This window comes from Salmo salar, chromosome 11 (genome assembly GCF_965601325.2).
Source record: "Salmo salar chromosome 11, fSalSal1, whole genome shotgun sequence".
Taxonomy (NCBI): Eukaryota; Metazoa; Chordata; class Actinopteri; order Salmoniformes; family Salmonidae; genus Salmo; species Salmo salar.
In genome coordinates this window covers 111265932-111292115 of record NC_138301.1, presented here as the reverse complement: position 1 = coordinate 111292115, position 26184 = coordinate 111265932, and the positions used below count along the sequence as shown (strand labels likewise).

Sequence of the window (26184 nt, the reverse complement as noted above, 5' to 3'; positions counted from 1 at the left end):
GTGGCAAGGAAAGAACATGTGCGGCAGAAGACAACTGATTGAGGTTCATACACCTAACGGATAGCCAGACGTTGACTGTGTCTGCAAAACCATCAAGTTGACCTTTGACTCTTTTGGCTCTTGTAGAAGTGATTTAAATGACCTCTTTTCAGATGACAAGGAAATGTTCATCCGACCACATGTTGTCTGTGTTGGGTTCAAACACAAATGCAATGTATTGGTCCATCTAGCTCTGTTAAATAAATAAAAAATCCCCCTTTTAACTGGCAACAATCTGACTAGGGCACTATAAACTAATAATTTTCTTGCTTTATGCAATATCCCCCATGCTCCTCTGGTTTGTGGCAGTCATGTCGATAACCTGCGTTGTTAACGCAGCCTAGGCAGGACTGCAGTGAGGGCCTCTGGAGAGGCATCTGTTTGCTACTGTTATCAGAATGGGATCACTGTTTGAAATCACACTGGGTGTCACGCCCTGACCATAGAGAGCCCTTTTATTTCTCTATTTTGGTTAGGTCAGGGTGTGATTTGGGTGGGCATTCTAGATTTTGTATTTCTATGTAATATTCTATGTTTTCTATTTCTTTGTGTTTGGCCGAGTATGGTTCCTAATCAGAGGCAGTTGTCTATCGTTGTCTCTGATTGGGAATCATACTTAGGCAGCCCTTTTTCCCACCTTCAGTTGTGGGATCTTGTTTTTGTATAGCTGTTAGAAGCCTGCAAGAATTTTCGTTCATTGTGTTGTTTATTGTTTTTTTCTGGTTCACCTTAAATAAAATTATGATGAACCCAACTCACGCTGCGCCTTGGTCTACCCATAACAACGATCGTCACACTGGGGCTCCATAGGCAAAGACATATACATGGGAAGTGACAGCTTGAAATGCACTACTGGTGCTAGATTTAACACCTTCCAGTCTGCCAAACCACTAAATAATAGCTTATTGATATGTGAGTAAACGCTTAAAAAATATAGATATTTACCAAAGTTGTCATAGACTGTTACAAATTGATGAAATACCTTAACATGAACATACATGGGAATTTGTCAACTTGTCCATTTCTCTGCATGGGAGTTTATGTATTTTGAGTTTAGTGCCACAGATTAGAGGTCTTCACGGGTCTGGGTGAAACCGATCTACCCGGGTCTGAAATGTGAACTTGTCCCTCGGGTCTTGGTCAGGACTCTGGTCTATTTAACTACAGCTGATAAATCCGAGTGGATCTGAATGGACCTGACCACGGCTCTACATAGCCTATAGCGTATTTATTTTATGCTAATAAGGTGAATGTATTGACTTATAGAAGGCCTAGCCAACACATATAGACCTATTCGTTAAACAGAAGAGCAACTTGTCTGATTAACAAATATTTTTCTTTTTTTGTCACTCTGGTCCAATCAAGTATGGTCTAGACCCGGACACGTTAGGGTGTGGGTTGGGTCTAGGTCAAGTTGTCCTCGGTTCCATTCGGGTTCGGGTCAGATTTTTCTCGGGTTCCCATTTTTTTTTTTATGATCGCGTTGGGTCTGATAACCTTTCTGCAGTAATTGTGAGTAACCAGAATAGATTTTCAACCAGAGCCATAGTACTGTATGTATGTCTCTGTCTTCAACCAGCAGGCAATCCCAAACATAATTACTACCTCTCAGAGCTCATGATATTGGCCTTGGTATGCGTATTATAGTAGCAGGGGTAACCCACAATAACAATATCAACAACTATTATTACAATAATCATAATCATTAAGGCTATAAGGCTAATCAAAGTAATGTTCCTAATAATCTATCAGATTCTCTATCAGATACAGAGGAACCATACTCTGGAATTCTTGTCTTCACATTGCCAAAACCTCATCATCCCTCAACGACTAGGTGTCAGCTTGATGAACCAAACTACACAATAATCCCCTCCATGTAGCCCAACTCTCACACTCACATGTTCAAACATTTTTTTTCTTGTATACTGAGTATATCATGTACAATTATAATTCAACTTTTTTTTTGGTACTTATATTTCTGGTGTTGTTTTCATATAAGCCCCTTTGAGCTTCCAACCTGACCTGTACTGATTTTTTTTATCTCTACTGTTTTGTCTTTCACTTATTTTCTTTGGTGCGAATCAATATAACCTAAAACCTAAAAACCTAATCATATTTTATTAGGCTATAGGCCTGATGCAATGAGTCTATATGTATTATAATACAATAGCAATGTAATAAAATTACAATAACAAACGTCACATGTTTTATTATTTGTACCAATAAGAATAACACATTTGAATGCAGGTCTAATGGTTTCAAATGAACGCCAACAGTCTGTAAAAAGGTTATTATCCAGTAGCGGAGTAGCTGTCAACAGAAACTCGCCCCTCTAACAAGGAGCCAGGCCATTCATGCTTAAAGGGCCAATAGGATGCTCGCGCGTAAACTGCTACGCTCCTCGTTGGTGGTGGGAGCTGCCAATCCAGTTCTCAGTGGGCTGGCTAATTGAAACTGAATCGGATGGTTCTCATTCTAGCCACCGCACTTGTGAGATAGGTAGTTGCCGGTTGCCGATTATCCGACGGGAGGGACAGTGCATGTGAAACATCAAGTGAAAAAAATAGTGATCGAGAAGAAAAAAAAACTCAAAGGGTGAGACAGGAAGAAACTTGAGAAACTATGGCCGTGTCAGCAACTCCGCCGGTGCTTTCCCAAACCTCTACTCTGGAGTCTGGCAGCTTATTTCGCTCCGATCCGCTGTATACAAGCCCAGCCGAGTCCCCGAGACTGACAAGCAGCATGATCAACTCTTTCATCGGCGGAGGAGGCGGTGGAAATGGAAACGGCACAAGCGGCAATAACGAGTGCAAAATGGTTGAGGTGCACGGGGTCAGGGTAGCCTCGTTCAACGTGGACGGTCAAGAACTTATTTGCCTGCCGCAGGTCTTCGACCTCTTCCTGAAACATCTTGTCGGAGGGCTGCACACCGTCTACACCAAGCTGAAGCGGCTGGATATATGCCCCGTCGTGTGCACGGTGGAACAGGTCCGAGTTCTGCGCGGGCTTGGGGCGATTCAGCCCGGGGTGAATCGATGCAAACTCATCACCCGCAAGGACTTCGAAGCGCTGTATAACGACTGCACCAATGCCAGGTTAGTTGCATACTTCCTTCTTATCATGTTCCATATGCATCCCTACTGCGATACCCCAAAAGCAGAGCAGAGAGGGGGCAATGAACTCAAAGTTTTCAACCAACTTTTTGTTTGTAGATGTACCAACTGAGGTTCATCAAAATGTGTCGCAAACGCTGCATTAGACTACACTGTGTCTTTCAGTTACGAGTGCTGAAATAAATAATACAAGCATGAGCAAAATGACGCTTAGGCTACTATATTATGAATAAACATTAAAGCATTGTGTACAGTTAGTTCAATTATTGACAGCTTCTGTACCCTTCACTCTCTGTCTCTCTTGAACACACACGCACTAGCTCTATCTAAATAGAAGCTACAATTGTTCCATATCCATTTTATAGACAGCAATGTATGAGGGAAGTAGTTGAGTTATTCATAACTTATAAGCAATCACATATAAGCAATCCCCCTATAGCTGCAGCTCGTTGTTTCATCGTGTATCAAAGCTCTAGATCGTTTCCCCACATACTTACAATATGTTGGCATTGAGGAAAATAACTTTTAATTATATAGCCCCTTTTCTCACTTTGACGTTCACCTTATTGACCTTCAATGTGGTGCAACATACTTTTCCTATAAAGCCTAATTAATATTCAGATCACAACAATATCAAAAACATGACAACAGTAAGCTTACTGCTTGATTGTTCATTTCGAATATTTATTAGGACTTTCACAAAGAAGAATTGTGTTCTTATGGTTTGTTAATAAAGCACGTCTCACTATTATCCATTATGCCATTCCGGCGTCATTCAGGAGCAATAGAGCAGGTTGTGGTATATGAAGTTTAAGTTCCTTCATTTAAGTTCCTCAAGTCTACCTGAGTGTAATTTGATATAAATCCCATAAATCTATATCATTGTAATGAACAGGCATGTAAGCACCTCTCTTTTGCTAAATGACTAAATTAAACAAACCTTAGTGTCTGTATAGAATCCATTAGATTCTACCTGTGAGAAAATATAATTAAAAGTAAGAATGAGAGAAGTTTTAGATGTGGATTTCAATTAATGAGGCTACATTTGTGGGCATTTGGTTGCATTATTTCTGTCACTGAATAATTCCGTGCCAGTTAAAGCAGGACAAACCAGTTACAAAAGATCTAAATGTTTTTACTAATGCCACTGGGCACAGACTTCAAGTCAACGTCTATTCCACGTTGGTTCAACATAATTTCAATAAAATGACTTGGAAACAACGTTGATTCAACCAGTGTGTGCCCCGTGGGATCTCTCCTCTCCCTTTCCCCTCGAATTGATCTCCAACCCGCGCACCGTGCTGGCTGTGCGCTGCAGATGTTGCTTGTGTGTTTAATAAATCAATGAGACAGTTGTGAATGAATCACCTCGGATGGATTCTCTGCTCGGTTTGATGTCCAGGTGTTATTCTTAGCTTGTTATCATGACAGATGCATTAGTGTTCGCATACAATGTCAGCTGAGGAAAATCACTCTAAACAGACCAGTGCCCTCTTTTCCCAAGAGCTTTAGCATTCCGAACCTCAACGTTTCCCCCCTCATTGTCTCGTTGTACATAATTGCAACTTTTATTCTCCAGCAGTTCCCCCGGCTACTTCCACAATAAGCCATGCTGATTATTCGCCACAAAAGAGGAGGCTGGTAAATTCAATACAAAGACAGGATTTTCACATGTGAAAATAAACATAACAAAACGTTACCTTGAATAGATGCTGGACCCACAAATGCGCATCAGGGTTGTTGTTATATCATGTAGATTAAGACAAGGCATGGATGATGATTATAAATTGGCATTTAGTCAATAGAAATGTAATGATGATGATGATGATTGTAATAATAGTTGTGAAACCAAAAGAGAAATCTATTTGTAGAAAAGTTTTCATTTTGTGTGTCCCGCTGTCACAACACACACACTGAAGTTATTCATTCTGAAAGTCACAGCAAGACCTTTTAACACATTTCATTTTCTGACCACATCATTTCATTTCGTCTTAATTAATTATGCGGCCAAAAAAATTAAGTACTTTATGCTAAACTTTTTGTCTTTATTTCGCAATTTGCCAACATCAAACATTTTTCATTTGCATCTTGACCATCTATTTGAAATCAAATACCTTTCCATTTGTGACGCATTAACGGATCATGCATGTGTTGTCAAACTGAGTCTGATATATTTTGATGGGATTGGTGTATTGATTACAGATGAAGTGGACAATTCTGCCTTAGGAGTAAGCGTAAGGCTGTATTTTGACCGCTATTTTTATTTTATTTTTGTTAACTTTCATTATGACATTTCAAAGGTTTCAGTATTCAGTCTTTCACTTTATACAGCGTTCAAGTGAACTACATCAATATTTGCAAAAAAGTTGAAATATTTTAAAACGTCTGTCTTACTCATACCTGATATAATATTCAATTAAACATCCGGCTGTCAGAAAGAGGTTCAACATTATTGTATCTCGGTGGTGAGTTTGGTGTGTAAATGACAAGGGAGCGCATGGAGAGCATACAACCATGCGTTAAATATAAATATGTCCTCCACACACACACACACACACACACACACACACACCCCCCCCCCCCTACACACATACATACATACATACACTACATACTCTCTCAACTCTCCCCCCGGAGATAATCTGCTTTGGGGTCATGTTTGGAGAGGAATATAGATTATATTTTACAGAGCGATCACTGAGAGAGAGGGTGGAGCAGAGGCATGGTGGGAGAGAGAGGGTGAAGCAGAGGCATGGTGGGAGAGAGAGGGTGGAGCAGAGGTATGGTGGGAGAGAGAGGGTGAAGCAGAGGCATGGTGGAAGAGTGAGGGTGGAGCAGAGGCATGGTGGGAGAGAGAGGGTGAAGCAGAGGCATGGTGGGAGAGAGAGGGTGGAGCAGAGGCATGGTGGGAGAGAGAGGGTGAAGCAGAGGCATGGTGGAAGAGTGAGGGTGGAGCAGAGGCATGGTGGGAGAGAGAGGGTGAAGCAGAGGCATGGTGGGAGAGAGAGGGTGAAGCAGAGGCATGGTGGGAGAGAGAGGGTGAAGCAGAGGTATGGTGGGAGGGAGAGGGTGGAGCAGAGGCATGGTGGAAGAGAGAGGGTGGAGCAGAGGCATGGTGGAAGAGAGAGGGAGGCAGGAATATGTTAGTATTTCATGTCCAGATGGTCAGTTTGGGAAAGATTCGTTCATTAACCTTTTAGCGTCCCCCTCCCCGACTTTGCACTTGTCAAATCTACCCTACGATAGAGAGATTCTATATTTGTATTAGAAATGAACTGGTTACTATAATACATCATTCACTGAAATGTTGAAGGTTATAGTGTTGGCTATGTGCTGCTCACTTCACAAAGATTGCAGCCACTGATGGGTAATGAAATTGCCTGAGTAATACAGTATGGGTGGCAAGAGAATTGAATTTGCACCTCGGCCTCTGTGCTTTACAGCTCACCTGCCTGCGCGCGCCCATCTGAGCGCTGTTTTTATAGTCAGATTTAAACATCATCCACCATCGCATCACCAGATGGTTGTAACTAATGAGTGAAAACAGGCCTATCCCTCCTGCCCCCACCACGTTTTTTATTTGGCGAAGGGACGGGAGAGAATGAAAGCGAGGGAAAGAAAACGTGTGGATATCCCTTCATGGACGCAGTGCATATCGCTCAGTGGACGCAGGAAGCCTGTAAACTGGAAAAGGGGATAGAGTCATCAGGAAATGTAAACATCTCGACAATACCTTTAGCACTGACACGGACAATTTGAAAACGGGAAAATGTCCAAATCAGCAAACATAGGCGGCACTTAGGACTCCTTTTATGATATCTCAGCTCGCGATTGATCTCCGTGTTTTTATTGCATTCATTATTTATTAAAAATAATTTGCAAGCTAAACATAACGCTAACCTAGTTTGCACTTGGGGACTGCACTCAGGAAATGTAATGGAAATTACATTAGAGATGAACATCTGTGCTGTTTTTCCACTCCTCGTGTTTCTTCCCTCAAAGGTGTATTGGATTAACCATTTAAACATTCACTGAATGCAGATGACCATGAGAGACAAAAACATTGCTGCTGCCTGAAGAGAGCACAGAGGTCTTGGAGATAGCTTGTTGAGGAGATCAGTGAGATCCTTAAGCATTAGTCTTCTCAACGAGATGTAACAGGTTCCTTGAGGCTCAGTGAGCCATAACCCACATCACTCCTAATCTGACATTTTGGTTAGAAATCAATGAAAATTGAATTTAATCATAATTAATGATATCCTTGTGAGTTTTTCGAAAGCCAAACGGAATGAGCTTCTTCTTTCCTTATTTTAAGTCATTCATCTAGAAAGGCTTGCTTTTATTCCCCAGGATGCCCGGATAAAAATCCCAGCTGCACATTTTAACACCACTTAAGGTTTCCTAAAAAAAAAATATCCAGATCTTCTGCTTGATTATAATCTGTGGCTAAATGTGAGGTTATGGAAATGTTTTGTCAGATCTATGGTGGATGGGTACATTGGCCAAACCACTGTCCTTTCCTTTGCTTGTGTTTGTGTGGTGAATCAGTACATGATCCCTTGTGCTGTGGCCTCCACAGAGTGTCCCATACTGTATGTTGATAGACAATATCCCAGTGATGTCTGGGTGAAATCAGAGACACATGGAATTGATGATTGAAGTACAGTGTCTGCTACAGTAACAGGTTCATTTGTTTGCTGTGTGTGTGTGTGTGTGTGTGTGTGTGTGTGTGTGTGTGTGTGTGTGTGTGTGGTGTGTGTGTGTGTGTGTGGTGTGTGTGTGTGTGTGTGTGGTGTGTGTGTGGGGGGGGGATAGAGGTGCCGTTGTCTGTCAGTGTGTGTTGGCCAGTCTAACTGGTCCATATGGACAGCTCCCTGCCTGTAGCCTAGCCTTGGGCAGCGATACACCCGGTTGAGCACGCCACCCAAGACACACCCCTGTCTCCTCTAATCTCCTCAATCAGCAGGGAGCGTGTCACTCTGCCTACAACCACCACCGCTCCTTAATGTCAACCATAAATTATACACTGGCTTCTTCTTCAGTTTGATTTGATTACATATCTGCTCCCACTGCCCTTTTCTACTTTAAATAATAAATTAACCCCACTTGATGTGAAGAGTTGCACCAAGCACTGTCAAAGCTCTGGAGAGATCAGCCTCATTAAATAGTGAAGGAGTGCTTTTTGTTTTTCTGTTTAGATGGCATTTAAGCATGGCCCTCTGTGCATGGCCCTCTGTGCATGGCCCTCTGTGCATGGCCCTCTGTGCATGGCTCTCTGTGCATGGCTCTCTGTGCATGGCTCTCTGTGCATGGCCCTCTGTGCATGGCCCTCTGTGCATGGCTCTCTGTGCATGGCCCTCTGTGCATGGCCCTCTGTGCATGGCCCTCTGTGCATGGCCCTCTGTGCATGGCCCTCTGTGCATGGCTCTCTGTGCATGGCTCTCTGTGCATGGCTCTCTGTGCATGGCTCTCTGTGCATGGCTCTCTGTGCATGGCCCTCTGTGCATGGCCCTCTGTGCATGGCTCTCTGTGCATGGCTCTCTGTGCATGGCTCTCTGTGCATGGCTCTCTGTGCATGGCCCTCTGTGCATGGCTCTCTGTGCATGGCCCTCTGTGCATGGCCCTCTGTGCATGGCTCTCTGTGCATGGCTCTCTGTGCATGGCTCTCTGTGCATGGCTCTCTGTGCATGGCCCTCTGTGCATGGCCCTCTGTGCATGGCTCTCTGTGCATGGCTCTCTGTGCATGGCCCTCTGTGCATGGCCCTCTGTGCATGGCCCTCTGTGCATGGCTCTCTGTGCATGGCTCTCTGTGCATGGCTCTCTGTGCATGGCTCTCTGTGCATGGCTCTCTGTGCATGGCTCTCTGTGCATGGCCCTCTGTGCATGGCTCTCTGTGCATGGCTCTCTGTGCATGGCCCTCTGTGCATGGCTCTCTCCTGCTCATGCATGTGTCTCTGTGTGTTCATGGTTGTTTTTCGTGTGTTTCATGGTTGTCGTTCCATGTCATGACGCCCACCATCTCAGATGGTTCTGAAATCGTTTATGTAGTTAGAAACAGGTAAAATTGCCTTTCCTGAAACGTTATTTTGTTGAAATGTAATTTGATCTGAAAGAAAATTAGCTAATTGATTGTACCCAAATTGGCCATTTTAATTTATAGGATTCAGATAACATTCAATAAATATAGTAACCAATATCCGATTTGGACCAAACTTCTTCCTACCAATGAGTAAGACATGAGGAATCCCCCCAAAAATGTCAAACGCCACCCACAGATCCCCCACACCCCATGCCATTCCAACCCCAACTACCAGTATACAGTATCAGTTCTCTATGTTTGACAAGTAGTATGAAGCTGTGGATTGGAGTATTGCTTCTCCATACTATGTCATATTTTCCCAGTGAATCTGTTGATAGTTTTTCCCTCTGTTTAGAGAAATTAGTCATTGAAGTATCTTGCATTATTTACCATAAAGTAGTGTGAAAGTACCAGATTCTGACCACTAGATGCTAATGTTCCTACTATACCGCCACACTCTTTTTTCCATTTTGCTGGTCTCTTGTGTTTATTAAATAGATCACAACATTCCCTTTGCAACTTTGGGTAGAAAACCAATAGATTTGTCTCATGATGAAAATACATTGTGTGGTCGTCTTCACAATTGAGACCAGTCCTCCATGAAAGCAATTCAATTTGGCCTTAATCTGTGTCCAAGAAATGGACCCCTTGTGAGTGGATTATTCCCTTCAAAAAAGGTCTGGATTAGTTATTGTTAGACCATTCCTGGTGAACAAGCAAACCATTTGTTTACAGCAGTTCTATTGGTTTCAATGTTATGGTCTCAAATGGTCTTCAATGGTAAAAGTCCCAAACACACACTATATACACTGAGTGTACCAAACATTAGGAACACCTTCTTTTGCAAAGGTAATGGTATTGGGTTCTATAAGGGTTGTCACAACATTTGTGTCCCTAGCTAGCCCATTTCTCCATCAAAGTTTTGGGCTTGTAGGAAAAGTCTTCATATTGGAATTGCACCGTAGGGATTGCCCTCTCAGAGAGCTGCCACTTGTTGGGCTTTTCAAGGAGAGTTGGGCTGAAGCATTAGCTTGCTAAAAGACAAACTGAATTGCTTTCATGGAGGATTGGCTTTAGTTGTGAGGATGACCACACAGTTTATATTCATAATGAAAGGAAAGGGGAAAGGGAGATACCTAGTCAGTTGTACAACTGAATGCCTTCAACTGAAATGTGTCTTCTGCATTTAACTCAACCCCTCTGAACCAGAGAGGTGCGGGGGGCTGCCATAATCGACATCCACGTCTTTGGCGCTCGGGGACAGTGGGTTAACTGCCTTGCTCAGGGGCAGAGCGACAGATTTTTAACTTGTCAGCTCAGGGATTCGATCCAGCATTGAGCCAAATCTATTGGTTTTCTACCCAAAGTTGCAAAGGAAATGCTGTGATCTATTTAATAAACAAAAGACACCATTAAAATGGATAAAAGAGTGTGGCTTTAAGGTAAATAATGCCAGCAAATTTCTCTGATCAGGTAAAAATCCATCTCCAGATTCACAGATTCACAGGTTCATACTACTAGTCAAACATAGAGAAGTGATACTGTATGCTGGTAGTTAGGGTGGGATTGACTTGGGGGTCCGTGGGTGGCTTTTGAAAAGTTTTGGGGGATTCGTTGTGTCTTATTCATTGGTAGGAAGTAGTTTGGTCAAAATCGAATGTTGCGCACTATGTTTATTGAATATTATCTGAATTCTATCAATTCAAATTGCGAATTTGGGTACAATCAATAAGCTTAATTTCTTAGAGATCAAATTATATTTAAACAATTGTTTTTCTTCAGGAATACTAATCGTATCTGTTACTACCTACATAAATGATTTCAGAACAATCTGAGATGGTGGGTGTCTAAATCCTCTTTCTGGTACTTTTTGAGGTGGAACGACCCGTGTGTCAGCCAACTGCCCGGTGCAGGCTGCCATGGTGTCAGCCAGCTGCCCGGTGCAGGCTGCCGTGGTGTCAGCCAGCTGCCCGGTGCAGGCTGCCATGGTGTCAGTCAGCTGCCCGGTGCAGGCTGCCATGGTGTCAGTCAGCTGCCCGGTGCAGGCTGCCATGGTGTCAGTCAGCTGCCCGGTGCAGGCTGCCATGGTGTCAGTCTGCTGCCCGGTGCAGGCTGCCATGGTGTCAGCCAGCTGCCCGGTGCAGGCTGCCGTGGTGTGAGTCAGCTGCCCGGTGCAGGCTGCCGTGGTGTGAGTCAGCTGCCCGGTGCAGGCTGCCGTGGTGTGAGTCAGCTGCCCGGTGCAGGCTGCGGTGGTGTCAGCCAGCTGCCCTGTGCAGGCTGCGGTGGTGTCAGCCAGCTGCCCGGTGCAGGCTGCGGTGGTGTCAGCCAGCTGCCCGGTGCAGGCTGCGGTGGTGTCAGCCAGCTGCCCGGTGCAGGCTGCGGTGGTGTCAGCCAGCTGCCCGGTGCAGGCTGCGGTGGTGTCAGCCAGCTGCCCGGTGCAGGCTGCGGTGGTGTCAGCCAGCTGCCCGGTGCAGGCTGCGGTGGTGTCAGCCAGCTGCCCGGTGCAGGCTGCGGTGGTGTCAGCCAGCTGCCCTGTGCAGGCTGCGGTGGTGTCAGCCAGCTGCCCGGTGCAGGCTGCGGTGGTGTCAGCCAGCTGCCCTGTGCAGGCTGCGGTGGTGTCAGCCAGCTGCCCGGTGCAGGCTGCGGTGGTGTCAGCCAGCTGCCCGGTGCAGGCTGCGGTGGTGTCAGCCAGCTGCCCTGTGCAGGCTGCGGAGGTGTCAGCCAGCTGCCCGGTGCAGGCTGCGGTGGTGTCAGCCAGCTGCCCGGTGCAGGCTGCGGTGGTGTCAGTCAGCTGTACTGTGCCTAATGAACCTACTGTTACGGCAGCACACACATATTAGTCCAGATGAGAGGTAAAATGGATTCACTGTGTAATGGTTTGGCTGCAAGTCTTTCTTGTAGTCCCCTATTTGACTAATGTACAGTAATCGTAATAGTTAAATCATTCAGTTTAAAATATAAGTTGTGTCTGAAGACATGCTTAAAGGAATTAAATAACTATGATCATTATTAATGGGTAATAAATGTAATCATTAAATAACTATGATCATTATTAATGAATAATAAATGTAATCATTAAATAACTATGATCATTATTATTGGGTAATAAATGTAATCATTAAATAACTATGATCATTATTATTGGGTAATAAATGTAATCATTAAATAACTATGATCATTATTATTGGGTAATAAATGTAATCATTAAAGAACTATGATCATTATTATTGGGTAATTAATGTAATCATTAAATAACTATGATCATTATTATTGGGTAATAAATGTAATCATTAAATAACTATGATCATTATTATTGGGTAATAAATGTAATCATTAAAGAAATATGATCATTATTATTGGGTAATAAATGTAATCATTAAAGAAATATGATCATTATTATTGGGTAAGTTGAGAAAATTATTTAGTCAGACTTTCCCCCATTTCCTTAAATTACTTTTCTGTGGAAATTCTAACATCCCGACCTTTCTCCATGTGAGATTTATAGCACTCCATTGTAAAAGCAAAGGTTGAAATACTTTGATATTTTTATGACTGGGGTTAGCTTGCCCCTAGACGTGTGTGTGTGTGTGTGTGTGTGTGTGTGTGTGTGTGTGTGTGTGTGTGTGTGTGTGTGTGTGTGTGTGTGTGTGTGTGTGTGTGTGTGTGTGTGTGTGTGTGTGTGTGTGTGTGTGTGTGTGTGTGTGTGTGTGTGTGTGTGTGTGTGTGTGTTTATGTGTCGTGTGTCTGAGAGAACACTTCCAAAGTTTTATAAAACAACCTGTGGCCATACAACATGTCATGAATGTTGTGGAGGGCCTGTTCCAAGCCACAGCCCTGTAATAACTAAGCACTGAAATGTGGTCCATTAGGGATTGGAAATATGCTTCTATGGACTCCATGGACCTCATGCACATTTATTTCAGAAGTAGTAAAGTGTCATAATCATGAGCTGTCACTCATAATATTTTTTCTCCCACTTCATTGTTTATGTAATATGTCATATGTAGTTCATCATTTTACACAGTAAACAGAGTGTGAATGTGTGGAAGGGAATTGAGCCTGAGCCTGCCGTTTTGGACGGTGGAGAGCTGAGAGCATCTGCATGTGTGAGGACTTGATGTGAGATGCATGTGAGAGACATGTGAGAGACATGTGAGAGATATGTCTTTTGACCTATGTGTTTATGTGTGTATGTTTGTAATGTCGATGTGTTAACGTGCGTGTGGTTTTATTTATTTATTTTATTTAACCTTTATTTAACTAGGCAAGTCAGTTAATAACAAATTCTTATTTACAATGACGGCCTACAAAATGTTTATGTTGTGTGCGGCGTATGTTACGGGGGGAGGGGTGAATGTGACAGATGGAAGAGGCCTGTCGTCTCTCGCTGGGGTAGAAATGACATCCACTGTCTCTTCGTGATGTACAAGACCAGACAAAACCAGAGTCACTGGTGTCATCTTGACTTTGGGAAGATCTTCTTCCTGGGCTTAATGACACATCTGCAGCGGGGCTATATTTATTACAGTCATGTAGAGTAAAATGGATTGTCTCCTAACATTCATTCTGGGTTTGCCTCTAGCAGTGCTTTAACGGAGGACACTAGGCTCCAGGAGCATTGTTTAATCACATTAATATCACTGCCCCCAGGACAACCCAGATAATTGTACAAACGAACATAGAAATATGTATCTCTAACTTTTATGATTGAATTATGCAAATGACTCATCTCCTGCCCTTCCAAGCACTAATCATCTAATTAGGAGTGATGCATTAAACAGTTGTTTTTGGATGGGGATATGGGAGAAGCAGGGAGCACAAAATTCAATGTGACATTAAAATCTACACAGTAGTTTGTACCAGAATAGCTGGTGTTTTCCTATCCTCTCTCTCTGTCTCTGTCTCTGTCTCTGTCTCTGCTCTCCGTCTCTGTCTCTCTCTGTCTCTCTCTCTCTGTCTCTGTCTCTGTCTTTGTCTCTGTCTCTGTCTTTGTCTCTGTCTCTGTCTTTGTCTCTGTCTCTGTCCCTCTCTCTCTCTCTATCTCTCTCTCTGTCTCTCTCTCTGTCTCTCTCTCTCTCCCCCCCCCGTCTCTCTCTCTGTCTCTGTCCCTCTCTGTCTCTCTTTGTCTCTCTGTCTCTCTGTCTCTCTCTCTCTCTCTCTCTCTCTCTCTCTCTCTCTCTCTGTCTCTCTCTGTCTCTTTGTCTCTCTCTCTCTCTGTCTCTCTCTCTCTCTCTCTCTCTCTCTCTCTCTGTCTCTCTGTCTGTCTCTCTCTCTCTCTCTCTGTCTCTCTCTCTCTGTATCTCTCTGTCTCTCTCTCTCTCTCTCTCTCTCTCTCTCTGTCTCTGTCCCTCTCTGTCTCTCTTTGTCTCTTTGTCTCTCTGCTCTCTCTCTCTCTCTCTCTCTCTCTCTCTCTCTCTCTCTTCTCTCTCTCTCTCTCTCTCTCTCTCTGTATCTCTCTGTATCTCTCTGTCTCTGTCTCTCTCTCTATATATATATGTCTCTCTCTTTCTCTCTCTTAGTCTCTCTCTCTCTAGTTGTGGGCTCATTAGTGAAGTTTTGTAAGACATTTTACGAGCTTGATACTTAAGACCCTTCATCTTATTTTTTGTTGTTGCAGTTTTGATTAATTGTGTTGCTGCTCAGATTATTTGCTTTGACACGGAGCTGTTGGACGTGGTGGTGTGGGCGCAGACAGACATAGGCGTGCAGTGCTCTGCTGTTGGAACTCAATGCAGTTGAAGAAATGTGAATTAGCGTCCCAATTACACAGATGAATATTTTATGATGTGTTTAGCAGTGTGTGCTCTTTTTTCCTTCCGTGCTGACTCTGGATGCGAGGAGGCTACAGTAATAAGGCACCCATGCAGACTGAGGACAGGACAGCCCAGAGCCCAAACTCTCTCTCTGTTCCATATAAAAAACAGACCATCCTAAACAAAAGGCCTGTGCCTCCCTCTGTGATCTGTGTTTGTCTCCTGAATATCTGACATCTGGAGGCAATAACCAAGGGCTCTACCTCCCGTACTGCAGCCTGTACTGCAGCCCCTATCCTACTGCAGCCCATAGCCTACTGCAGCCTGTACTGCAGCCCCTATCCTACTGCAGCCCATAGCCTACTGCAGCCTGTACTGCAGCCCCTAGCCTGTACTGTAGCCCCTAGCCTACTGCAGCCTGTACTGTAGCCCCTAGCCTGTACTGAAGCCCCTATCCTACTGCAGCCTGTACTGTAGCCCCTAGCCTACTACAGCCTATACTGTAGCCCCTAGCCTACTGCAGCCTGTACTGTAGCCCCTAACCTACTACAGCCTGTACTGTAGCCCCTATCCTACTGCAGCCTGTCCTGTAGCCCCTAGCCTACTGCAGCCTGTACTGTAGCCCCTATCCTACTGCAGCCTGTACTGTAGCCCCTATCCTACTGCAGCCCCTAGCCTTCTGCAGCCTGTACTGTAGCCCCTAGCCTACTGCAGCCCCTAGTCTACGGCAGTCCCTACCCTCTGTAGCCCCCAGTCTACTGCAGCCCCTATCCTACTGTAGCCCCTATCCTACTGCAGCCTGTACTGTAGCCCCTATCCTACTGCAGCCCCTAGCCTTCTGCAGCCTGTACTGTAGCCCCTAGCCTACTGCAGCCCCTAGTCTACGGCAGTCCCTACCCTCTGTAGCCCCCAGTCTACTGCAGCCCCTATCCTACTGCAGCCCATAGCCTACTGCAGCCTGTACTGCAGCCCATATCCTACTGCAGCCCATAGTCTACTGCAGCCTGTACTGCAGCCCCTATGCTACTGCAGCCCATAGCCTACTGCAGCCTGTACTGCAGCCCCTAGCCTGTACTGTAGCCCCTAGCCTACTGCAGCCTGTACTGTAGCCCCTAGCCTGTACTGAAGCCCCTATCCTACTGCAGCCTGTACTGTAGCCCCTAGCCTACTACAGCCTGTACTGTAGCCCCTAGCCTACTGCAGCCTGTACTGTAGCCCCGAGCATACTGCAGCCTGTACTGTAGCCCCTATCCTACTGCAGCCTGTACTGTAGCCCCTATCCTACTGCAGCCCCAAGCCTTTTGCAGCCTGTACTGTAGCCCCTAGCCTTCTGCAGCCTGTACTGTAGCCCCTAGCCTACTGCAGCCTGTACTGTAGCCCCTAACCTACTACTGCCTGTACTGTAGCCCCTAGCCTACTGCAGCCTGTACTGTAGCCCCTAGCCTACTGCAGCCTGTACTGTAGCCCCTATCCTACTGCAGCCTGTACTGTAGCCCCTATCCTACTGCAGCCCCTAGCCTTCTGCAGCCTGTACTGTAGCCCCTAGCCTACTGCAGCCCCTAGTCTACGGCAGCCCCTACCCTCTGTAGCCCCTACCCTCTGTAGCCCCCGTCCTACTGTAGCCCCTAGCCTACTGTAGCCCCTAGCCTACTGCAGCCCCTAGCTTACTGTAGCCCCTAGCCTACTACAGCCCCTAGCCAACTGCAGCCCCTAGCCAACTGCAGCCCCTAGCCTACTACAGCCCCTAGCCAACTGCAGCCCCTAGCCTACTACAGCCCCTAGCCTACTACAGCCCCTAGCCTACTACAGCCCCTAGCCAACTGCAGCCCCTAGCCTACTACAGCCCCTAGCCTACTACAGCCCCTAGTCTACTACAGCCCCTAGTCTACTGCAGCCCCTAGCCTACTACAGCCCCTAGCCTACTACAGCCCCTAGTCTACTGCAGCCCCTAGCCTACTGTAGCCCCTAGCCTACTACAGCCCCTAGCCAACTGCAACCCCTAGTCTACGGCAGCCCCTATCCTACTGTAGCCCCTAGCCCACTGTAGCCCTTATTCTACTGTAGCCCCTAGCCTACTGTAGCCCCTAGCCTACTGTAGCCCCTATTCTACTGTAGCCCCTAGCCTACTGCAGCCCCTAGCCTACTGTAGCCCCTAGACTACTACAGCCCCTAGGCAACTGTAGCCCCTAGCCTACTTCAGCCCATAGCTTACTGCAGCCCATAGCCTACTGCAGCTTCTAGCCTACTGCAGCTTCTAGCCTACTGCAGCCCCTAGCCTACTGCAGCCCCTAGCCTACTGCAGCCCCTAGCCTACTACAGCCCCTAGCCTACTACAGCCCCTAGCCAACTGCAGCCCCTAGCCAACTGCAGCCCCTAGCCAACTGCAGCCCATAGCCTACTGCAGCTTCTAGCCTACTGCTGCCCCTAGCCTACTGCAGGACCTAGTCTACTGTAGCCCCTAGCCTACTACAGCCCCTAGCCTACTACAGCCCCTAGCCTACTACAGCCCCTAGCCAACTGCAGCCCCTAGCCAACTGCAGCCCCTAGCCAACTGCAGCCCCTAGCCTACTGCAGCCCCTAGCCTACTGCAGCCCCTAGCCTACTGTAGCCCATAGCCTACTGCAGCTTCTAGCCAACTGCAGCCCCTAGCCAACTGCAGCCCCTAGCCTACTGCAGCTTCTAGCCTACTGCTGCCCCTATCCAACTGCAGCCCTTAGCCTACTGCAGCCCATAGCCTACTGCAGCTTCTAGCCTACTGCTGCCCCTAGCCTACTGCAGGACCTAGCCTACTGTAGCCCCTAGCCTACTACAGCCCCTAGCCTACTACAGCCCCTAGCCTACTACAGCCCCTGATCCCCCCTCCCACAGACACTGTCAGTCTGGCCCTGATCCCCCTCTCCCGCAGACACTGTCAGTCTGGCCCTGATCTCCCCTTCCACAGACATTGTCAGTCTGGGCCTGATTCACCCCCCCCCCCCCCACAGACACTGTCAGTCTGGCCCTAATCCCCCCGCCCACAGACACTGTCAGTCTGGCCCTGATCCCCACCCCCCTTCCCACAGACAATGTCAGTCTGGCCCTAATCCCCCCCCACAGACACTGTCAGTCTGGCCCTGATCCCCCCCCACAGACACTGTCAGTCTGGCCCTGATCCCCACCCCCCTTTCCACAGACACTGTCAGTCTGGCCCTAATCCCCCCCCAAAGACACTGTCAGTCTGGCCCTGATCCCCCCCTCCCACACACACTGTCAGTCTGGCCTTGATCCCCCCTCCCACAGACACTGTCAGTCTGGCCCTGATCCCCCCTCCCACAGACACTGTCAGTCTGGACACTGTCAGTCTGGCCTTGACACCCCCCTCCCACATACATTGTCCCTCAGGCCCCTCCCCCCTCCCCCCTCCCACAGACATTGTCAGTCTGGCCCTGATCCCCCCCTTCCTACAGACACTGTCAGTCTGGCCCTGATCCCCCCTCCTCCCACAGACACTGTCAGTCTGGCCCTGATCCCCCCCTTCCTACAGACACTGTCAGTCTGGCCCTGATCCCCCCTCCCTCCCACAGACACTGTCAGTCTGGCCCTGATCCCCCCCCTCCAAAAGACACTGTCAGTCTGGCCCTGATCCCCCCCTCCCACAGACACTGCCAGTCTGGCCCTCATCCCCCCCACAGACACTGTCAGTCTGGCCCTGATCCCCCCCACAGACACTGTCAGTCTGGCCCTGATCCCCACCCCCCTCCCCACAGACACTCTCAGTCTCCCCCTGATCCCCCCCTCCACAGTCACTGTCAGTATGGCCCTGCTCCCCCCCACAGACACTGTCAGTCTGGCCCTGATCCCCACCCCCCTCCCCACAGACACTCTCAGTCTCCCCCTGATCCCCCCCTCCACAGTCACTGTCAGTATGGCCCTGCTCCCCCCCACAGACACTGTCAGTCTGGCCTTGACACCCCCCTCCCACATACATTGTCACTCAGACCCTGACCCCCTCCCCCCTCCCACAGACATTGTCAGTCTGGCCCTGATCCACACCCCCCTTCCCACAGACACTGTCAGTCTGGCCCTAATACCCCCCCCCCCCCCCCACAGACACTGTCAGTCTGGCCCTGATACCCCCCCTCCCACAGACACTGTCAGGCTGGCCATGATCCCCCCCTCCCACAGACACTGTCAGTCTGGCCCTGATCCCCCCTCCCACAGACATTGTCAGTCTGGCCCTGATCCCCCATCCCAAAGACACTGTCAGTCTGGCCCTGATCCCCCCCACAGACACTGTGTCAGTCTGGCCCTGATTCCCCCCACAGACACTGTCAGTCTGGCCCTGATCCCCCCTCCCACAGACACTGTCAGTCTGGCCCTGATCCCCCCCTCCCACAGACATTGTCAGTCAGGCCCTGATCCCCCCCACAAAGACACTGTCAGTCTGGGCCTGAACCCCCCCCACAGACACTGTCAGTCTGGCCCTGATCCCCCCCCACAGACACTGTCATTCTGGCCCTGATCCCCCCCCACAGACACTGTCAGTCTGGCCCTGATCCCCCCCACAGACACTGTCAGTCTGGCCCTATATTCCCCCCCCCCCCCCCCACAGAAACTGTCAGTCTGGCCCTGATCCCAACCCCCCTCCCACAGACACTGTCAGTCTGGCCCTGATCCCCCCCCCCTCCCACAGACACTGTCAGTCTGGCCCTGATCCCCCCCTCCCACAGACATTGTCAGTCTGGCCCTGATCCCCCATCCCAAAGACACTGTCAGTCTGGCCCTGATCCCCCCCACAGACACTGTGTCAGTCTGGCCCTGATTCCCCCCACAGACACTGTCAGTCTGGCCCTGATCCCCCCTCCCACAGACACTGTCAGTCTGGCCCTGATCCCCCCCTCCCACAGACATTGTCAGTCAGGCCCTGATCCCCCCCACAAAGACACTGTCAGTCTGGGCCTGAACCCCCCCCCACAGACACTGTCAGTCTGGCCCTGATCCCCCCCACAGACACTGTCATTCTGGCCCTGATCCCCCCCCACAGACACTGTCAGTCTGGCCCTGATCCCCCCCACAGACACTGTCAGTCTGGCCCTATATTCCCCCCCCCCCCCCCCCACAGAAACTGTCAGTCTGGCCCTGATCCCAACCCCCCTCCCACAGACACTGTCAGTCTGGCCCTGATCCCCCCCCCCCTCCCACAGACACTGTCAGTCTGGCCCTGATCCCCCCCCCCCCCCCCACACAGACACTGTCAGTATGGCCCTGATCCCCCCCTCCCACAGACATTGTCAGTCTGGGCCTGAACCCCCCCCCCCCCACAGAAACTGTCAGTCTGGCCCTGATCCCAACCCCCCTCCCACAGACACTGTCAGTCTGGCCCTGATCCCCCCCCCCTCCCACAGACACTGTCAGTCTGGCCCTGATTCCCCCCCCCCCCCACACAGACATTGTCAGTATGGTCCTGATCCCCCTTCCCACAGACATTGTCACTCAGGCTCTGACCCCCCTCTCCCACAGACACTATCAGTCTGGCCCATATCCCCCCTCCACAGACACTGTCAGTCTGGCCCTGATCCCCCCCACAGACAGTGTCAGCCTGGCCCAGAATCCCCCCCACAGACACTGTCAGATTTGCCCCCCCCCCCCCCCCCACACAGACACTGTCAGTCTGGCCCTGATCCCCCCCCCCCCCTCAGACACTGTCAGTCTGGCCCTGATCCCCCCCACAGACACTGTCATTCTGGCCCTGATCCCCCCCCACAGACACTGTCAGTCTTGCCCTGATTCCCCCACCTCCCACAGACAATGTCAGTCTGGCCCTGATACCCCCCACAGACATTGTCAGTCTGGTCTTGATTCCCCCACCTCCCACAGACACTGTCAGTATGGCCCTGATCCCCCCCCTCCACAGACACTGTCAGTCTGGCCTTGATCCCCACCCCCCTTCCCACAGACACTGTCAGTCTGGCCCTGATCCCCCCTTCCCACAGACACTATCAGTCTGGCCCATATCCCCCCCTCCACAGACACTGTCAGCCTGGCCCAGATTCCCCCCCACAGACACTGTCAGTCTGGCCCTGATACCCCCCACAGACATTGTCAGTCTGGTCTTGATTCCCCCACCTCCCACAGACACTGTCAGTCAGGCCCTGATCCCCCCCACAGACACTGTCAGTCTTGCCCTGATTCCCCCCCACAGACACTGTCAGTCTGGCCCTGATCCCACCCCCCCACAGACACTGTCAGTCTGGCCCTGATCCACCCCCCCCTCCCACAGACACTGTCAGTCTGGCCCTGATCCCCCCCCACCCCCCTTCCCACAGACACTGTCAGTCTGGCCCTGATCCCCACCCCTCCTCCCACAGATACTGTCAGTCTGGACCTAATCCCCACCCCCCCCCTCCCACATACACTATCAGTCTGGCCCTCATCCCCCCCTTCCCACAGACACTGTCAGTCTGGCCCTGATCCCCCTCCCTCCCACAGACACTGTCAGTCTGGCCCTGATCCCCCCTCCCTCCCACAGACACTATCAGTCTGGCCCTGATCCCCCCTCCCTCCCACAGACATTGTCAGTCAGGCCCTGATCCCCCCACACAGACACTGTCAGTCTGGCCCTGATTCCCCCCCCACAGACACTGTCAGTTTGGCCCTTATCCCCACCCTCCCACAGACACTGTCAGTCTGGCCCTAACCCCCCCAACCCCACAGACACTGTCAGTCTGGCCCTGATCCCCCCCCCCCCCCCCACATACACTGTCAGTCTTGCCCTGATTCCCCCACCTCCCACAGACACTGTCAGTCTGGCCCTGATCCCCCCCACAGACATTGTCAGTCTGGCCTTGATTCCCCCACCTCCCACAGACACTCTCAGTCTGGCCCTGATCTTCCCCTCCCACAGACACTGTCATTCTGGCCCTGATCCCTCCCCCCCACAGACAATGTCAGTCTGGCCCTGATCCCCCCCTCCCACAGACTTTGTCAGTCTGGCCCTGACCCCCCCTCCCACAGACAATGTCAGTCTGGCCCTGATCCCTCCCTCCCACAGACATTGTCAGTCTGGCCATGATCCACCCTTCCCACAGACATTGTCACTCAGGCTCTGACCCCCCCCCCCCCTCCCACAGACACTGTCAGTCTGGCCATGATACCCCCCCACAGACACTGTCAGTCTGGCCATGATCCCCCCCAGACACTGTCAGTCTGGCCTTGATCCCCCCCTCACACAAACACTGTCAGTCTGGCCATGATCCCTCCCTCCCACAGACATTGTCAGTCTCGCCCTGATCCCCACCACCCTTCCCACAGACACTGTCAGTCTGGCCCTATCCCCCCCAGACACTGTCAGTCTGGCCTTGATCCCCCCCTCACACAAACACTGTCAGTCTGGCCATGATCCCTCCCCCCCCACAGACACTGTCAGTCTGGACCTGATCCCCCCCACAGACACTGTCAGTCTGGTCCTGATGCCCCCCACAGACACCGTCAGTCTGGCCTTGAACCTCCCCCCACAGACACTGTCAGTCTGGCCCATGTCCCCCCCTTCACAGACACTGTCAGTCTGGCCCTGATCCCCCCCACAGACACTGTCAGTCTGGCTATGATCCCTCCCTCCCACAGACATTGTCAGTCTCGCCCTGATCCCCCCCTCCCACAGACATTGTCACTCAGGCTCTGATCCCCCCCCTCCCACAGACATTGTCAGTCTGGCCCTGATACCCCCTTCCCCCACAGACACTTTCAGTCTGGCCCTGATCCCCACCCCCCTTCCCACAGACACTGTCAGTCTGGCCCTATCCCCCCCACAGACACTGTCAGTCTGGCCCTGATCCCCCCCCTCCCACAAACACTGTCAGTCTGGCCCTGATGCCCCCCACAGACACTGTCAGTCTGGCCTTGAACCCCCCCCCCCCCGCAGACACTGTCAGTCTGGCCCTGATCCCCCCCACAGACACTGTCAGTCTGGCCTTAACCCCCCCACAGACACTGTCAGTCTGGCCATGATCACTCCCTCCCACAGACATTGTCAGTCTCGCCCTGATCCCCCCCCCTCCCACAGACATTGTCAGTCTGGCCCTGATCCCCACCACCCTTCCCACAGACACTGTCAGTCTGGCCCTATCCCCCCCAGACACTGTCAGTCTGGCCCTGATCCCCCCCTCCCACAAACACTGTCAGTCTGGCCATGATCCCTCCCCCCCCCACAGACACTGTCAGTCTGGACCTGATCCCCCCCACAGACACTGTCAGTCTGGCCTTGAACCCCCCCCCCCCACAGACACTGTCAGTCTGGCCCTGATCCCCCCCCCACAGACACCGTCAGTCTGGCCCTAATCTCCCCCCACAGACACTGTCTGTCTGGCCCTGATCCCCCCTTACCACATACACTATCAGTCTGGCCCTGATCCCCCTCCCACAGACACTGTCAGTCTGGCCCTGATCCCACCCCTCCCACAGACATTGTCAGTCAGACCCTGATCCCCCCCTCCCACAGACACTATCAGTCTGGCCCATATCCCCCCCTTCACAGACACTGTCAGTCTGGCCATGATCCCCCCCACAGACACTGTCAGTCTGGCTATGATCCCTCCCTCCCACAGACATTGTCAGTCTCGCCCTGATCCCCCCCACAGACACTGTCAGTCTGGCTCTGATCCCCCCCTCCCACAGACATTGTCAGTCTGGCCCTGATACCCCCTTCCCCCACAGACACTTTCAGTCTGGCCCTGATCCCCACCCCCCTTCCCACAGACACTGTCAGTCTGGCCCTATCCCCCCCACAGACACTGTCAGTCTGGCCCTGATCCCCACCCCCCTTCCCACAGACACTGTCAGTCTGGCCCTATCCCCCCCACAGACACTGTCAGCCTGGCCCAGATTCCCCTCCCACAGACACTGTCAGTCTGGCCCTGATCCCCCCCCCCCCTCAGACATTGTCAGTCTGGCCCTGATCCACCCCACAGACACTGCCAGTCTGGCCCTGATCCCCCCCTCCCACAGACATTGTCAGTCAGGCCCTGATCCCCCCCACAAAGACACTGTCAGTCTGGGCCTGAACCCCCCCCACAGACACTATCAGTCTGGCCCTGATCCCCCCCACAGACACTGTCATTCTGGCCCTGATCCCCCCCCACAGACACTGTCAGTCTTGCCCTGATTCCCCCACCTCCCACAGACACTGTCAGTCTGGCCCTGATACCCCCCACAGACATTGTCAGTCTGGTCTTGATTCCCCCACCTCCCACAGACACTGTCAGTATGGCCCTGATCCCCCCCCTCCACAGACACTGTCAGTCTGGCCTTGATCCCCACCCCCCTTCCCACAGACACTGTCAGTCTGGCCCTGATCCCCCCTTCCCACAGACACTATCAGTCTGGCCCATATCCCCCCCCACAGACACTGTCAGTCTGGCCATGATCCCCCCCACAGACACTGTCAGTCTCGCCCTGATCCCCCCCCTCCCACAGACATTGTCACTCAGGCTCTGACCCCCCCCCCCCCACATACATTGTCAGTCTGGCCCTGATCCCCACCACCCTTCCCACAGACACTGTCAGTCTGGCCCTATCCCCCCCAGACACTGTCAGTCTGGCCCTGATCCCCCCTCCCACAAACACTGTCAGTCTGGCCATGATCCCTCCCCCCCCACAGACACTGTCAGTCTGGCCTTGAACCCCCCCCCCCCCCCACAGACACTGTCAGTCTGGCCCTGATCCCCCCCCCACAGACACCGTCAGTCTGGCCCTAATCCCCCCCACAGACACTGTCTGTCTGGCCCTGATCCCCCCTCCCACAAAAACTGTCAGTCTGGCCCTGATCCCCCCTTCCCACATACACTATCAGTCTGGCCCTGATCCCCCTCCCACAGACACTGTCAGTCTGGCCCTGATCCCACCCCTCCCACAGACATTGTCAGTCAGACCCTGATCCCCCCCCTCCCACAGACACTATCAGTCTGGCCCATATCCCCCCCTTCACAGACACTGTCAGTCTGGCCATGATCCCCCCCACAGACACTGTCAGTCTGGCTGTGATCCCTCCCTCCCACAGACATTGTCAGTCTCGCCCTGATCCCCCCCTCCCACAGACATTGTCACTCAGGCTCTGATCCCCCCCCCTCCCACAGACATTGTCAGTCTGGCCCTGATACCCCCTTCCCCCACAGACACTTTCAGTCTGGCCCTGATCCCCACCCCCCTTCCCACAGACACTGTCAGTCTGGCCCTATCCCCCCCACAGACACTGTCAGTCTGGCCCTGATCCCCCCCACAGACAGTGTCAGCCTGGCCCAGATTCCCCTCCCACAGACACTGTCAGTCTGGCCCTGATCCCCCCCCCCCCCCCCCTCAGACATTGTCAGTCTGGCCCTGATCCACCCCACAGACACTGCCAGTCTGGCCCTGATCCCCCCCTCCCACAGACATTGTCAGTCAGGCCCTGATCCCCCCCACAAAGACACTGTCAGTCTGGGCCTGAACCCCCCCCACAGACACTGTCAGTCTGGCCCTGATCCCCCCCACAGACACTGTCATTCTGGCCCTGATCCCCCCCCACAGACACTGTCAGTCTTGCCCTGATTCCCCCACCTCCCACAGACACTGTCAGTCTGGCCCTGATACCCCCCACAGACATTGTCAGTCTGGTCTTGATTCCCCCACCTCCCACAGACACTGTCAGTATGGCCCTGATCCCCCCCTCCACAGACACTGTCAGTCTGGCCTTGATCCCCACCCCCCTTCCCACAGACACAGTCAGTCTGGCCCTGATCCCCCCTTCCCACAGACACTATCAGTCTGCCCCATATCCCCCCCTCCACAGACACTGTCAGTCTGGCCCTGATCCCCCCCACAGACAGTGTCAGCCTGGCCCAGATTCCCCCCCACAGACACTGTCAGTTTTGCCCTGATTCCCCCCCACAGACACTGTCAGTCTGGTCTTGATTCCCCCACCTCCCACAGACACTGTCAGTCTGGCCCTGATCACCACCCCCCTTCCCACAGACACTGTCAGTCTGGCCTTGATCACCACCCCCCTTCCCACAGACACTGTCAGTCAGGCCCTGATCCCCCCCACAGACACTGTCAGTCTGGCCCTGATTCCCCCCCACAGACACTGTCAGTCTGGCCCTGATCCCACCCCCCCACAGACACTGTCAGTCTGGCCCTGATCCACCCCCCCCTCCCACAGACACTGTCAGTCTGGCCCTGATCCCCCCCC

The 26184-nt window shown here is 51.0% G+C and overlaps 1 protein-coding gene across 8 annotated transcripts in view; it reads left to right on the top strand.

The window, feature by feature from the left end:
- Positions 1-2496: 2496 nt before the first annotated feature.
- The window catches only part of LOC106592083 (dachshund homolog 2), a 318539-nt gene continuing 294851 nt past the window's right edge, over positions 2497-26184 (top strand). For 5 of the 8 annotated variants that reach the window (XM_082958275.1, XM_082958274.1, XM_082958273.1 and 2 more), the window contains exon 1: positions 2498-3134. In XM_082958275.1, coding sequence (XP_082814401.1) covers positions 2662-3134 — 473 coding nt within the window. In that variant the 5' untranslated portion in view covers positions 2498-2661. Of the gene's footprint in view, positions 3135-26184 lie in introns of all 8 variants that reach the window. The other 3 variants (XM_082958278.1, XM_082958276.1, XM_082958272.1) reach the window with 2 other exon arrangements.